This window comes from Elgaria multicarinata, chromosome 2 (genome assembly GCF_023053635.1).
Source record: "Elgaria multicarinata webbii isolate HBS135686 ecotype San Diego chromosome 2, rElgMul1.1.pri, whole genome shotgun sequence".
In the NCBI taxonomy this organism is placed as follows: domain Eukaryota; kingdom Metazoa; phylum Chordata; class Lepidosauria; order Squamata; family Anguidae; genus Elgaria; species Elgaria multicarinata.
The window spans coordinates 49,598,379-49,615,120 of record NC_086172.1 but is presented as its reverse complement, the minus strand read 5'-3'; the positions used below and the strand labels follow the sequence as shown (position 1 = coordinate 49,615,120).

The 16,742-nt window shown below is 38.9% G+C and overlaps 1 protein-coding gene across 3 annotated transcripts in view; it reads right to left on the bottom strand.

The window, feature by feature from the left end:
• Positions 1–16,742, bottom strand: part of WDSUB1 (WD repeat, sterile alpha motif and U-box domain containing 1) — a 34,574-nt gene that overhangs the window by 7,736 nt on the left and 10,096 nt on the right. For 2 of the 3 annotated variants that reach the window (XM_063116503.1, XM_063116502.1), the window contains 6 exons: positions 13,119–13,211; positions 11,451–11,544; positions 10,146–10,179; positions 8,188–8,228; positions 7,993–8,099; positions 5,828–6,007 (listed from right to left, as the gene is read on the bottom strand). In XM_063116503.1, the coding sequence (XP_062972573.1) occupies positions 5,828–6,007; positions 7,993–8,099; positions 8,188–8,228; positions 10,146–10,179; positions 11,451–11,544; positions 13,119–13,211 (549 nt within the window). Of the gene's footprint in view, positions 1–5,827; positions 6,008–7,992; positions 8,100–8,187; positions 8,229–10,145; positions 10,180–11,450; positions 11,545–13,118; positions 13,212–15,250; positions 15,486–16,742 lie in introns of those variants that run through there. The other variant, XM_063116504.1, reaches the window with a different exon arrangement.

Sequence of the window (16,742 nt, the reverse complement as noted above, 5' to 3'; positions counted from 1 at the left end):
ACAGCAATGAATTTGAGTGAAAGCAAAAATCCTGTACTTTATTTCAATGGGCTTTGCTGTTCTAATTTCACTCTTGTTTATGTTGTTACATGGCAATTAGCTTGGAAAAGAAGCTAGTTCTATTTGCATGGTAATGAAGTATTCTTTCAAAAAGGTGTCAAAAACAATCAAACAGGCTAATGAAATGCTATGTGAACCACCTGCTGGTCATCTTCTCTTCAATTAAATGCCTCTGGGAGAAGAGAAAACTAACATAACAGGACAGGAACAAAGCAATTACCATAAAACATTGAAATAAGAGTTCCATGGTCTGCACTCTCACAGTTCATGATCTTTATTCTTACAAAAGGATACTTAAAGCTGGTACATCTTTTAAAAGGATAATAAGAGCCCTATCCTAGAGAGTTCAGCATGCGTTAAGCCCATTGATTTCCATAGGCTTAGTCATGCTTAACGTTGTACAGGCTGCAAGAGAAAGACAATGAGGGATGCTGGTGTGCACACAAGCAAAGCCAGGCTTGCTAGGCTATGAATCTCAGATACTGACTCATGCTATTAGCACAGCCAGTGAGATACTTTTTTTCTGATGTATGAAGTCAATACTTTAAGATTTGTATCCCAAATTGCAAATAAGAAATATTGCAACCTGAAATCTCCTCAGCATTTAGCAGAGGCTAATGTACTTAGGTTTGCACAACTCCTCCTGTACTTCATCTTAAAACTGTTATAAACTGCAGACTTTGAAGCTTTATATCTACTTTAACACTTAAGTCTTCCTCTAAACACAGTCGTTCTGGAAGTGTCTAAAGCAAGCTCATGACTTTGTGACATTTTGGTTGGTCCTCATAATAGTATTACCCTACTATGAGTTTTGATAAATTGTATGTTTTCAGGCTTATATTTAGTCATACCTAAGAGTAGTCCCTTTGCATTGAATCCAGACTTTATCTAGGGTGACCATAAGGAAAGGAGGACAGGGCTCCTGTATCTTTAACTGCTGGGATGAAGAGGGAATTTTACCAGGTCCTGCATGCATACAAATGATACCTGCTGAAATTCCCTTTTCTATACAACTGTTAGATACAGGAGCCCTGTCCTCCTTTCCATATGGTCACCCTACTTAAGCAAGAACAACAAGCTAGTGGAAGCAATCTTCCCTGCCCTCTCCTTGCCACAGCAGCCCGTCTAGCCCTGATAGTGCTACACAGACAGCTGATGACGCTGCTGAATGGGTTGAACTGTGGTGTGGCTGGGGGATCCCCAAGATTGGGCAGTCGCATCTTCCATGAGCAGAGTCCTTCCATCTATGGAGGGCAATTCCTAGATCCAACTAATTGATTTCAATGGGTCTATCAGTATGACTAAATCTGGACCCAGCTTGAAAATCAAGTAATATATTAATGTATTAATTGACTAAGGAAATATTGATTTCAATTATCAAAATACTAATATTGCTATTTTAAAATATTATTTCACTTGTAAAAATATATTTTAAACTATGCAAATAAGTGGTTGTGAAACACCATAGAAAATCAACGGTACGTAAAGGACAAATAATTCTTAAGCATTATTACCCTTGAATCTTACAGAATACTGAATATATTAGACTAGAGTAATAATAATAGAATAAAATAGAAACTGAGTTTAGTAAAGTGGGGTAGTTTAAGGGGGGATGCTGTTGAGCTGAGCATCTTGACTAGACAAAAAACACTAGCTAGTTTGCTTGCTGTAGAAATGGAGAGAGGCTCCTGACATAACAGGAGGCAGAAATAAGAACTGACTTTTCAAGCTGTATAGAGTACAAACTGTCCAACCTTTGGAGACAGAAAAAGAAATGAACAATTTCAAAGCTGCTATATTTATAAAATTGGAAGAAATATCCTCACAGGAATGTTTTGTATTTCAGCATTAGTTAATCCATATATGTGAATTTGCCAGGAATTATTTAAGATTAAATATCAAGTTAACTAAACTTATATGGTATAATTTTTAGGCAGTATAAAAAGTGCACATTAGCTTTTAGTTCTCCACATTCCACATCTTATCATTAGGAAAGGTCAGAAAATACCTGAGGGCACAGGTGTTCTGCTCTACCATGAAGTCCTGATGAAGCTGTTCCACACAAGTATTTCCAGTCTTAAATTAAGGATCCCATTGAGTGGAAAGTCACCAAGACAAATGCATGCATAAACATATGCCTCATATCTGCATTGTAATCACCAACCAGGGGAGAGGGGCATAATAGCCTGGCATGTTACTATTCTGTTAACTTTGTTAGAACTATGGAGGAAAGCAAGTTTGGCTAACAGAAATATTTTAGATTTTGTTTACCACCGTATCATATAACTTGTCTCATTATGACAAGCTCTGCCAAATCTCCTTTTATAATTAGTTCTCAGTGGTGTCATTAAAAGTCCCAGTACTCAGGAAACAAGTTATTATGTTGATTTTTCCACAGAATGCTGGTGCATTGCTAGAGGTCAGACCAGCTAGGGACTCTTATCTTCAGTCCTACTGCTTTCAATTTTCATATAAGCACTATCTGATTAGACTTAACTGATAAAGTTGGCATCTCTGGCCTTTCGAATGTTCAAAGAAATTACCTTTCTTTTTTTAAAAAAAAAAGTCTGATCAATTACAAAAATTGTTCCTGGGTTCCAGCTTTTGGTTGATGTACAGAAGGTAAGGAGTAAAAACTCTGGGCAGTATCGAATGGAGACCTCCTGCAAGCAGCAGACCCACCAATTCCCATCCGGAAGCAGCGTCCACCACTTGTAGAGCACTTCCAGGGGTAACCCAAATCGAGCAGAAAGACTTGGTTCTGGAATGGGGCTGGCTGGAGGAGCTCGCATGCCCCACTCCAGAAACAAGTATTTCTGCTGCTGTCGGGGCTTGTCCCGGAAGCACTAAGTCTCCATTGCACAAGCTGTGGGCACTGCTTTTGGAGCGGGTTCAGTGGAGCTGGCCACTTACAGAACGGAAGTAGCAGAGGGCCCTGCAGGTTGATGGGCAACACTGAATACTGACTAGTGAAATTTTAAGCCGAATGATCTCATTTATGCAAATGCCTTTGCAACCGCAGCACCATAGCCAGGTAGAGCGAAAGCTAGAGCAGCCTTCCCCAACCTTATGCCTTCTAGATCTTTTGAACTGATGGGAGTTGTAGTCTAAAACGTCTGGAGGGCATGAGTGTTGGAGAGATTGAACTAGAGAAATCAGAGACACAACCATGCTATATTTAGGAATTTATACTAACGTAGTTCCACTGAAACAAAAATGTTGTATTGGAATGTTTTGATTATTCACGATATCACAGCACCGTAGAACTGAAAGCAGCTTGAAATTGTATAGTCTCATTCCTTCCCTAATTTTACTCACATCATATAGATTAAGGTGGAAAGCAAAGAACAGTTGTTAGAATATAACAGAAGTGCCTAATGCAAACCAGGTTACTTAAGCAAATAAAACAAACCATATGATATTGAGAAAGGTGAAATCCAGAGCCATAAGTCTGGGGGGAAATCCTTAGAGATTCTAGGAGCCAGTCCATGTATTACATTTTAAAGTGCACATCTAAAAATATAAAGCGTCAGTGAGACAAATGTATTTGCATTTGCATACTATTGAGTAGGCACTCTACAGCAAATCCAAATTTGTGTCTGTGTAATTGTGTGCAACGGCACTTTCAAATGTAAGGTGTGAAATTGTCTCCACAAAAGTCATCTGAACCACCGAGCCAAGAGGAAGTTCTACAGACATACTCACTCACTTCCTAACACAGCTGGCTCACAAATCAACCCCATTCAACATACCATTTTTAGTCAAAACCATCTCTGATACCTCAAAAACAAAAAAGGGAAAGGGGGAAGCTAAGTTCATGCAGATGCTCAAACTTTTCTAACCTTAAGCTTGATCCCAGTTCAATTCATTTGAATCCATTTCTATTACTACAGCCTAGGTCATCAAGTTTGGTCAGCATATGATCCTTATCCTTGCTTACATGCATTAACAAAATCCAAACCCTGTATGCAATATCCTGTATGGGCATTTCAAGAACAAAACCCCCCACAAAAAACTAGAATCGGGATGCAGGGATGTTTTAAGGAAGAGACAAATGGCTGTATCTCTTTTACAAAATGCAGGCACAAAAGTTCTATAGGACATTTGTGAATTCAAGTACACAGGCTTAAATTTTACAGCTCAGAAAACATCACTCAGATTGTCAAACCATTACTGTATTTCCTGAAATAACCCCAGTGGATAACACAGCACAGAGTTAATACAGAAGACTGGAGACAAACATGGCAGGATCCTAAATTGGACAGGGTGGTGGTGGTTATACCACCTGAAAACGAACCTTTAACCACTGAGGGTACCTTTCATTCAATTTATTTTATTTATTTATTTATTTATTTATTTATTTTATTACATTTTTATACCACCCAATATCCAAAGCTCTCTGGGCAGTTCACAAAAATTAAAACCATAATAAAACAACCAGCAGTCTAAAACCACAAATTATTAGTTAAAGCTACCCAATTAGTTTTCTATTGGTTTTTTTGTTTACCCTGACCCACAAACAAAAATTAGTGTCCAGCTTTGTTAATATAAAAACTGTCAACTTTACTTCCATTATCCTCTTACCAAAGGACCTGTGTGGTTTGCCTAAAGATGTAGACAGATTCATGAACAGCTATATTTTATACTCTAAAAAAATGGGGGATCAACCCCTGTAATGCTTCTTTGTCCCAGCAGTCCTAGGTGTAATCTGAAACTTGCATAACACCTAGTAGAACCTAATCTAATTGGCCTGGTTCACACATAATAGCAATATTGGTTTATTTAACCCACAAACTGCCAAAATCTAGCAGGAGTGAGCAAGTGCACTGCTTCTGGTACACTCATCATTTCCACTTTCAATTAACAACCTATGACAACCCCAGGACAGCTGATCCCTGGCACTCTGGGTTTAACAACAAACTGTACGTTAACTCTGGCTTGCTTAACTCATAAACAACCCACAGTGTCCAGGTTCAGATGTCATGCTAGCAACATATAAAAGCAGTGATAATAGACTGTTAATTGAAAGCAGAAGTGATGAGTGTGCCAGAGGCAGCATGATCACTCACTCCCACTAGATTTTGGCAATTCTTGGGTTAATTGACTCATGATTTCTGTTACCAAACTGCCGTTACTGTCTGCTACCTCCCCTCACATTCTATCATTTTTTATATATTTTTTTAATTTATTTTATCAAATAAAACATTAATGAACAATAAGACAATTTGGGAATACAGTGAGTACCATCTGTCATCTGTGTCCTACATTACAATACAGATTGCCTCACCTATTCTCTATTCATTATCCTACCCTCTTCATATCCTATTATCCTAACAAATCTTTCCATGATCAACCACGTGTCAATCTGTCTCACATTTTATCTTAAGACTGCAACTAAATTCAGACGCTTCAGTATCAGCCAGATTTCCTTCCACCATACCCAGATAAAAAGTTTTGGAGAACTCAGGGGCTTGCTCCCTATTATGTGATATTTTGGTTGTCCCAATAAAGGTATTGCCCTACTTGGCTTTCTTTCCCCCACTCATGGGCCAACATGGCTACCTCTGCTGCTTGGTAAAAGTCACAGGACAATGTGAAATTGTCATATAGTTGTCTTGGGGGGGGGCGGGGAATCAGACAAGTCAATGTGTATTGCCACTGGTATTGCTGAAGAATTTTGCAAAGATGATATTAAGAGTATAACAAAATATACAGCATAAACAAACCTAAAAGTACTATAAAAAGAGTTTTTTTGTTAAAGTTTTACCAATTTTTAAATCATCTGCCAAGCTCTCTTTTGTAAGATTCAGCAGTTCTTTTCCATCAATGTTGTTTCTTTTGAAAATCTCAACTAGATCTTGCAAGCTTTGTGTACATAGCCAAACAGAAACGTCTTCTTCTGACCAATTATCAACAGATATCTTTGGTTCCTCCATTAGTGTGCTTCCTGAGAGGAGAAGAAAAGGAATGCCTTACATAAGTCAAGAACATATCTTAGATGAAACTTGAAATATTACCGTGACACTTTTTATTTGTATCAGATTTTAGAAAGTGCTATATAATGTGAACTTCCCTGACATACTGTGCACTTACAAGAGGGCAAATGCTACTTTCATCTTGATTTTTTTTAATGGGTTGGATCCAGACTTGTCTTCAACACAGTTCTACTTGTGCTGGAAGAAGGGGGCGGTAATTTCTGCTGATTCCTCCTTCTGTCTGCACTCTCTAAAATGCTGTTCCTGGGGCGGGGGATCTACACTACTGCTTTTAAAGAGCTTTAAAGCACTTTGAAAACATTTTGAAACCTGTATATGCAGTGTGTCCTGGGCCCCAACAGTTGTCAAAACTGTTATAAAGCGCTTTAAAGCAGTAGTGTAGATCCCCCCCCTGAACACTAGGAGAAGCTCCAGAACAGCATGAGGTATGGGGGACTCTGGGGGCTATGGGGGGAACTAGTGAAAATTGCCACCCTGTCCCTTTCTTCCAAGAGGGAATATCTATTGCATCCCAATTCTGTTCACAAATGGAAGGAGCCCTTCTGTTCATGAAGAGGCGAGATCAAGATCAAGTCTAGATTAAATCCAGACTGGGTTCAGATGAGCCATGGTGCCCAGGCATATCCAACATCCACTTGGGGGTTGTCATGTTGTGTAATCCCAGCAAATATGGGTTATGTGAAGCTTAAACGATCTTCACATAATCCTAAAACAGTCCATGGGTTATGTGAACATTGTTTAACCCTCAAGCTTGCTCTGTTCACATGATGCAACAACCCAGAGCAAGGATCGTATATTCTAAATGGAGGCTGCAAGCATCCTGCATATGCCATAACCTCACCATTGGTTAAATAACCCATAGTGGGCTGTCATGTCATGCGAAGAACCACACTGACCAGTTCCACACAATCACAGAGGGAAAATAAGCCACAATGGCTTATTTACCTCCCTGCGCATGCCAGTCATGAGATGCCTAATTAGCACAATTACTCTTTCTAAGCACAGGTTGTCAAGACGTCTGACCCCAGTGAGGGTGGCTAGCTGAAACCCATATCTTGTTCTAAAGTTTCAGAGTGGTGGTTAAACAACACTATTGGATTCAACCCTATGTTATAAATTACGTTTACAATTATTTTATTTTATTTATTCATTTAATTTATTTAATAGGTTTATGTACCTCTTACCATATTTTAAAAATATCTCTAATTTGTTTACAAGGAGATTCAAATCCATATCATCATCATCTCATTTCAATACCACTCAATAGCCAAAGCCTTCTGGGTAGTTCACAAAGATGACAAGCCACAAATACATGATAATAAAAACATAATTTAAATTCATACAAAATTTATCTGTTTTGTACAACATACAAAATTTAAAAACAATTTGTAACAGCTAAAACATTTGCAATAAGGTATTGGACTCATTAAAAAACTGACATGAATGCCCCATCATATGCTGTCAAATGCCTAAATTATGTTTGCTTCTTCTTCCAGAAATCCCTGGAAGGGTCCCAGGTGCAATGTGAACCCATCCCTGTACCTGGTAGAGCAACCCAAATACAGACTGCACGGCTTGAACATTAGCCACTTTTTTTTTTAACTCCATCCTCCTTTTGCTTTGTTTACCATCTTGCCTGAAGAAGGGTTCTAGAGAACTTGAAAGCTTGCACAGTATTTTCTCAGCCTAATAAAGGCATTATGGCGATACAAATCTTGAAAATTTTCTTTTGGAATTAAAACTCAAGTGGGTTTTCTGCTGTTCACATTCCTTGGACTTCACTATCATGGAAAAGACTGCCAGCTAGATTAGACAATACTGACCTCGATGAGAGAATTCTCCAATGATATAAGGCATCTATTTCATATGGATTGTACATTAACAAATTGTGACATAAAGTTTATAAAGCACGACACAAAACCCTTGCCGTACTAACCTGTCAAAAGTTGCTTTGGTTCAAATTGCCAGATGTTCACACACTTATCCATTGAACCCGTAGCAAATAATGGCATATCTGGTGCAAAGGCACAAGTTGTAACATACCTAGAAATAAAAGCAACTTGGTAAATACTTATCACACTTCAAATAATCATCTTGCTAATATTTTGAAAAGTTTATGTTAATATCACACCTGGTATGCTGCGTCAAAATGTGTAGGATTGTCCCTGTGTTCTGCCAACAACAGAAAATTGTATTTGTTAGGGCGAGGAGAATCATAACCTATAACTAATAATCTAAACCTCTATTGGAACTTCTAATTCAAAGGCTACAGATGTAAGGAGTGTATTTACAGATGTCTATAACTAAGGAGCACAGAGATTTGAATAGTTTGTTTAAAATTGCAGTTGAATCTTCAGCATTGGAAAAGAGTACTCCATAAATGCAGAAAACCCTCAAGGAATGAGTTCACAGAAATAAAAGTCATCTTCTACTTACAATATTCTATTACAGAATACTTCTGAAGAACTGATTACCTTATATTTTAATTTTGTTTCTTTAAAGCCAACCTATTTAGAATTGTGCCATGCTTGTAAAAATAAAGGAAAAACTGACAAATGACTGGAATTATGCAGCAATCTTTACATTATGTAGATCCAAAGTCCTGTGGTTAGCATAGTTGGCCACTAGATGCTACCCTTCACAAACTTATATTTGCACTTTTATTGCACCCCATTCTAAGAGCTGAAAAAGGATGTAAAAATGGCAGAATATTTTCCCACTTTTATTATTCAAAAATAATGTTACATTTGTATCAAAACCAATATGGAAAAATAATGTGTTTTAAAGTAATGATAAAAATAGGTAATTCATGTTCAGCATAGCATTTAATCACACCAAGATCAAGCACATTGTTTCCTGAATCTTTTATCCATTGTAGCAACATGGGGTAGTCAAGAAGGGCCTTTGAAAGCAGGCAGCAATTTAATGCTGTGATGGAAATCTAGCAACATCAAAATGTGTGTGTAAGAATCTACTGTGGGAAAACAAGCCGTTTCAGAGGAAAATGACCTCTGTCTAAAGGCACACCAGTATGAAATTTTGAAGGTGCTCTGAGTCAAGCCCCTCACAGCACCTATCAGCCCTTCGGCATGGCAAAAGCAGGGGAAAGAGCTGTTTCGACATGGCCTGGGTATCTCCTTTTCCACCTCTTCTCTCCCTAACACAGAGAGAGGCATATGTCCTTTCTCTAGCTTCATCCTCCATGAAAATTGATTGGAAGATATTTCTGCTATCCAGCCTGATAACTGTGAGAAATCCATGAGCACGGAACAATGCTTACAGCCTTTTGCTACTCTTAAAAGAGTTTTTGGATCAAGATCACTCCCAGGAAATATATTTCTGTCACAAATACACCATTTACATGCATATCAGCTTAGCCAAGAAGTTTTAAAAGTATCTTTAGCATGTTTATTGATCACGTTCAAACAAGATTTGATTAGCAATTTATTTAAGCCATATACTGATAAATTTCAAATGCTATACCATACTATGAAACAGCACCATCCACTATGCTGACTATAAGATATTAAACATGATAGTGAGCTGACAAACTCTGCACCAGCGCCGGGCAATATCTTTTGGTCCAGGGGCAGGATTTCCCCCCTGGATAAAGCCCAGCAGGACAGATAACATCAAGGGGGTGGTGCCCTACCCTCAAGTTCCTGTCCCATGATATCATCAGCATCTCCCCAATCACTTTCTCCCCCACTCAGAGAGAGGTATAGAGCTCCGTGCCTCTCTCTGCATGGAAAGTGACTTCCTTCCCACCCTATTTGCATCCTGATAGGGATGTGAGCCAAGTGGGAAGGTACTTGGCAGTGCTAGCAGGTGCCAGCTCTTGCAAGCACAGGCAGAGTCAAGCACCTCCTTTCCACCCCACTCATATCCCAAATCTAAACATTTTATTGTAGGTCCGTTGCTTGGCCTCTCAGATTCACAATAAAAATATGTTTAATGGTATTCTCTTTTGGCTTCAGGAATGAAACCAAACTGTAGCAGAGTCATGCATTGGAAGATCTCACAATTTCTTTAAAACATTATTATTCTTGCACAATAATGATTTTCTCTCTTACATTGCTAAATACTTACAATTTCAAAAATCATTACAGTTTTGTCCACAGACCTAATCAGAAATAAATAAAATTGTTTATATGTTTAAAAAATGACAACAGAAATATGGCAACACTTGTCTTGCACCAGGGATGAGGAACTATCTTATATGTCGCTTTTAGCTGTACCAACTCAGTAGGTTGCAATGCTAACACCAATGATATCAGAACTCATGGTGCTCCCGAGAGACAATGACCCAGAGATTAGCATCAGGTATTTATTCACCTTTAACATTAGCCTATGGAGTTCTGCCACCTTTAAAACTTCAAATCAATGAAAGAATGCTGGCAAGACAGGAGCTAGGTTCGGAACAAGCTGTTCTGAATATCAATTCCTTATGAATCTGACTGAGACCCCAATAATCAGTGAAACATTGCTTGATAGTCATCTTTGCTACTAGGACTGATGACATTCTTGCTTGCTTTTGCTTATTCACCTTGACATTTGGGCTTGTATTCTGGATATATTTGACCCACTACTCATTTGAACAAGAGTAGTACAAGAGCTGCCTGGGCCCAAGATTTTGGAAACTTGTCAAAAGTTATTTAATATGTTAGAGGATGTTTTATTCACTTGTGCAGTAGGAGAATTATGCTGCTACTGTATGTTTCTTCAAGCATGGATTTTGTGCTATGAAGAACCTGACTATAGTTTGAAGAACAGCTTAACAAAAACATGTTCTCTACATTTTCTCATGTAACTCATGCAGTAAGATTAGCTCTAGAACCGCCCAGTGAGCTATTGGGCAGTATAAAAATGTAATAAATAAATAAATAAATAAATAAATAGATAGATAGATAGAAAAGATGCAGAATTTGCATGGATATTTTACTGCAAACATTTTTAATAACGGTAGAGAAACTGCTGTATAAAATGCCCAACACAGAAAGGCAAATTTGTCCTGAAAGTATTGCTTGTATCAAAATGAACTGTCTTCAAAGACTGCACACAGACTCTTACATTACTGTAATATGATACTCAAAATTCACTCGTAATGACATCATAAATAAGGCTACATTTATTAATTGGGAATTAATTTAAAATAATATAAAGGAGTACCTTTGAAAAGAGAAAACTAAGGGCAGTATCCTATCCACCAATGTCATTCCTGGAAAACCCATCACACACACTAATGCTATTAGCATTGCACTAGAGGTCTCTTACGTTAGCATAATATAATTTGCATTGGCGCAGTGTCATTGTTGGATACTGCCCTAAGAACTAAATTAAACAGACTAAAACTACTGTAGAACTGAAGCACATAAATGAAGAAAAGATTCTTACCCAGAGACTAAAGTTTGCCCATCGCAAGAAAAAGCACAAGCCAGAACTGGGGCAGTATGTCCACTTAACGTACACTTATATTTCACTTCAAGGCCTATACGTTTAAAAAGTGAACACAGATTTAGTGAAAAGTTCTTTATCAAATGACAGCTTTACCATATTTGAATATAAACTAAAATATATAGCACTCTTCACCCCAGATTTCACATAAAAAACTGATTACGCTGATGACAGCTTGACAAAGTCTAGCTTGGCCATGTTCTGTGTCTTGAGTATAGCAGCTCTTTAAACATTTTCTGACCCAAGTAATAAAAGGAGAGGGATAGAATGTACACAACATGTCTCCACTGTATGAAGGAGACACTATATACTGTAGGAAGGAAGGTACAAATTTGATGACAGATTCTTCTCTCTCTCTTTCCATTTACCTCAAAGGAACTCCTGACATCCCTATGAAGAAGGATGGAAGGACCATAGGGAAACATTGGTATGTGCTGCTATGGCACTGTAATCATGCACCGTAGGGAAATTGCTAGGAGCAACCTAAAATAATGGGGCCTCATTAAAAAGTACTTTCCAATTTATTGCCAAAGGCAATACATGAACATGCCCTTGGGTTGGATGAGAACATAGAGTGAAGGAGCACATTGTCCAAGACTAAGGATAATACAGAAAAGAGAGGAATGTATGTGATTATGTGTGGCAGAAGAAAAACTTATTTTTGTTTTAGTATATCAAAAAAAAAAAAAGTAGGAGAGCAATCCTATGATCTCTAGCATGCCAGGGGGCATAGCAGTGTTTGGGAAAGTCAAAGTTTTAGTCAAAGATCCAATCTCAAAGGTTTTTTTCTGATGTCATAGCCCCCTTCCTGACTCCTGCCATGGGGAAGTTTCTGAGCTGGTTCCTTCTACAAGGCTGAAACTCTAGCCTCGTAAAGAGGTGTGTGTGTGTGTGTGTGTGTGTGTGTGTGTGTTGGGGTGGAGATTGGTGTGTGGCAGCGGACGGGGAGGGAGAATACATGGATCCACAGCCCTCTCAGCCCACGTCTCCAACATGTTAGACTAGCTCTGAGGCTGGTCTATCTGAATTCTGGGGGGTGGGAAAAATCCCAGGGAGGGGGAAAAATGAAAGAGATGCCTCCACTGTTCCTTCTGCCATGCTGGCAAGAGCCCAGTAGGGCTTGGGATGGAATGGAGCCTCCAAGATTGGGCTCCTCACCCTCAGGATACTCTTTCAAGTAAGTGTCTTAGGCTTAGGTTATCTGCACAGAATGTGGAACAGAAAGGATATCCTATAATGAGCAATGAATATTATGTTTATTAAAAATCATTGTACATGTTACAATATTTATGCATTGCTTCAGAAGTAACCTCTTGTTTTTAAACTGTTACAATCTGCTCATCTGTCTCTGTTTTTTACTGTTTTATTATATTGTAAACTTAAAAATGTCCTTCAATAAAATAAATTTGCTTTACAGCCTTGAAGGTGCCTTTTATTGTTTATTACTTTGGTAGTAGCCCTTTGTTTCCTTCGTGGATAGACTAGCCTCCACCATAACTGTAGTATTTGTTACGCTTTTGAATAGAAGCCAATTAAAAAGCAAAGCAGTATTAAGAATAGCAATTTAATGGAAGAAGAAACTTTTTTTAAAAAAAAAATTATACATACCTGTGAGATCAGCAAATGAAATAATCCATAACTTAATTATGCTATCCTGACCAGAAGATGCCATCCGGAAATATTTAATATCTTGCTTATTACCTGATTTTTTTTAAAAAAAAAAATTAAATACATCAGAAACAAACAAGTCAAGTTTTCCTATTTTTAATGAATGTGGGCATGTTCAATAAACTGGACACAATTAGAAATTTCCTACACACAACTTCAGTTATCATGTATTGTTTAATCACTGGGCGCAGCATATAAGTTCTACGCATATGATGACCTACAAACACACACACATACTGATGTTACAGTTGTGTAGTCTTCCAAGTGGACATGTATGGCAAGTCCTGCTGATTTTAGCAGGACTTACCTCCAGAAATAATAATAATAATAATAATAATAATAATAATAATAATAAATTTCTTACCCGCCTCTCCACTTGGCTCGAGGCAGGGAACAACAATGAATATAAACCACATTAATAACTGATTAAAAACATATCATACATGATTAAAACATCCTAAAAACATTCTAAAATTTCCTTGGGTAGGCCTGCCGGAATAGATCAGTCTTTATTGCTTTTTTAAATTCTAAAAGACTGTCAAGTTGCTGAAACTCCTCCGGCAGGCCATTCCACAGTCTGGGAGCAGCAGAAGAGAAGGTCCTCTGGGTAGCAGTTGTCAATCTAGTTTTGGTTATTATTATTATTATTATTATTATTATTTATTTATTTATATAGCTGAAGTAGATTCTTCCCAGAGGACCTGAGTGTGCGGGGCAGATTGTATGGGAGAAGGCGATCCCGCAGGTAGCCTGGACCCAAACTATGTAGGGCTTTAAAGGTAATAACCAACACTTTGTACTTCGCCCAGGAACTAACTGGCAGCCAGTGAAGAAATTTCAAAACTGGTGTAATGTGGTCACCCCTAGGTGTACCAGTGACCAGCCTGGCTGCCATATTTTGGACTAATTGAAGTTTCCAGACTAGGCACAAAGGTAGCCCCATGTAGAGCACATTGCAGAAGTTGAGCCTCGAAGTTACCAGTGCGTGCACGACCGTCTTTAGGTTTTCCAACTCTAGGAAGGGGCGCAGCTGGTGTATCAGCTGAAGCTGATAGTAGGCACTCCTGGCCGTCGCATCTACCTAGACTGTCATTTGGAGCAACGGATCCAGAAGCACCTCCAAGCTGCGAACACAGTCTTTCAGGGGGAGTGCAACCCCATCCAGAACTGTTGACACGCCTCCAAACTCAGGTTAAGGCCTTTGACAGTGAGCACCTCCGTCTTGTTTGGATTCAGCTTCAGTTTGTTTTTCCTCATCCAGCCCATTACCGCCTCCAAGCATTCATTCAGAGGAGAAACACTATCCTTAGCTGACACTGTTGTCGAAGGCATAGAGAAATATATTTGGGTGTCATCAGCATACTGATAGCACCCCGCCCCATGCCTCTGGATGATCTCTCCCAGCGACTTCATGTAAAATAGCATTGGGGACAGGATGGCACCTTGTGGTATGCCACACAGCAGCTCCTTCTTTGAGGAGCAGCTATCCCCAAGCATCACCATCTGGAACCTGCCCGAGAGGTAGGACCGAAACCACCGAAGGACAGTGCCCCCAATTCCCAATCCCCTCAGGCATTCCAGAAGGATACCATTGTCAATGGTATCGAAAGCCGCTGAGAGGTCCAAGAGTACCAGCAGGGACACACACACCCTGTCAATACTCAGGCGTAGATCATCCGCTAAGGCGACCATAGTGGTCTCAACTCCGTATTCTGCTCTAAAGCCGGTTTGAAATGGGTCTAGAAAAATCTGTGTCATCCAAAACTGCTTGGAGTTGGTGAGCAACCGCCCTCTCAATCACCTTGCCCAGAAATGGAAGATTTGATACTGATCGATAGTTATTAAGATCCAGAGGGTCCAGGGAGGGCTTTTTTTTTTAGAAACGGCCATACCACCGCTTCTTTTAAACAAGATGGAAAACTCCCCTCCCTGAGAGATGCATTAATAATACATTGTAGTTGTAATCTAACTGCATCCCCTCCCTGGGTGACCAATCAAGAAGGACAGGGATCGAGAGGGCAAGTCGTCTTCCTCACTCGTCCAAGCAGCTTGTCCACATCCTCGGTACTCACCAACTGAAACTGATCCAGTGTAATCCTACTCACGGAGTTGCTGGACACTCCATTGTCAGCTTCTGCTATAATGAGTGTGTCTAAGTCGGCTCTTATCCAAGAGATTTTATCTGTGAAATGATTGTTAAAAGCATCACAGTGAACTACCGTAGGCTCTAAAGTTGGGTTCAGGGGGGAAAGTGTCTGCGTTAGACCCCTCACCACCCTGAACAGTTCTGCTGGACGCGAATTCGCAGACAGAATGCGTGCAGAAAAGAAATATTTCTTCACTGCATTTTATCTGTTAACTAGGGCTTCAACAGGATCGTCCACGACACCAGCCATAGAACCCTCTAAGGCTTTCTGGAATATGGCACATGGGGATATGGCAATTTGAAGCCATAGACCAGAGTATCTGAGCATTGCCATAAGTTGGGAGGACTGCCTGGAAGCAGAACTGTCCAGCAACAAGATACTTCAGCTACCATAGATTAATAGGACTGGAGCAAATAGTAGTTCCAGTGTGAGAACTTTCACCTCTGCAGGCAAATTTTCCCCATTGAGTTTTATACAATTGCAACATTAACATTTATTTGTAAAGATTCCATAGAAATTTTATTTTTAAATATTTGTTAGAAAATTTAAAAGGCAGTGCAGACTGCATCCATCCCCAAGAGAAACAATTCTTAGTTTCACAGCAAGTTACAAAGCAGCTAAAACTAGAATGTGTAGGACATATGCACACTTTTCACTATCATTACTCAAACTGCTCTGGCTAGGACCCAGAGTCTGCAGATTTTTCTTCTGGAATTCATTTGTAAGCCACCCTTTCTTCACTACTGAGATTTTTGTTAGGATATTTGACCATAAACAAAACAGGTTTTACAAGTGAACCACAAAAAAATGATATGAAGGGAAGAAAGTGTTATTTATAGGACACATTCAATTCTAAGAAGCCAGTTAGTAAATGATTACAGGGAAAGGGGAAGACATGATGTAGCTGACGGGATGAAAAGACAGAATAGTTTTTAGTAGTTTTCCCAAAAGAAAAGGAGAAAAGAAAGAAAAAGAAAATGGGAAATGTTTATAGTGAGTGCATCACTGTCAAAATCAAAGGCAAAAAACTATAATGACTGTATACAAGCCAAAGAAACAGATGACTCAGAAAACAACAACATGAAATCCATATAAACAGAAAAAGGAAATCCACCAGAGATAGTTTCTGACGGTATGAAGAAAGTAAGATGATTATATGTGGGGATATACATATAATTCTGCAACAGAAATAATAAATATGTACACCGGGTACTGTAAATAGATTTCTTAATCTGCTAGGATGTGTGCTATATAACCCATTAAGTAGGACATCCAATCTAGCAAATCACTTTCTAAAGGGGTGACTAAATGATTCCCTAAAATAACCTAAATATTACACCACAAAACAAATTTTTGCACAGGGTAGGACAGCAGATGGATCTACTGCCTTGGGAGCAGGAAGACTCATTCTATCTCC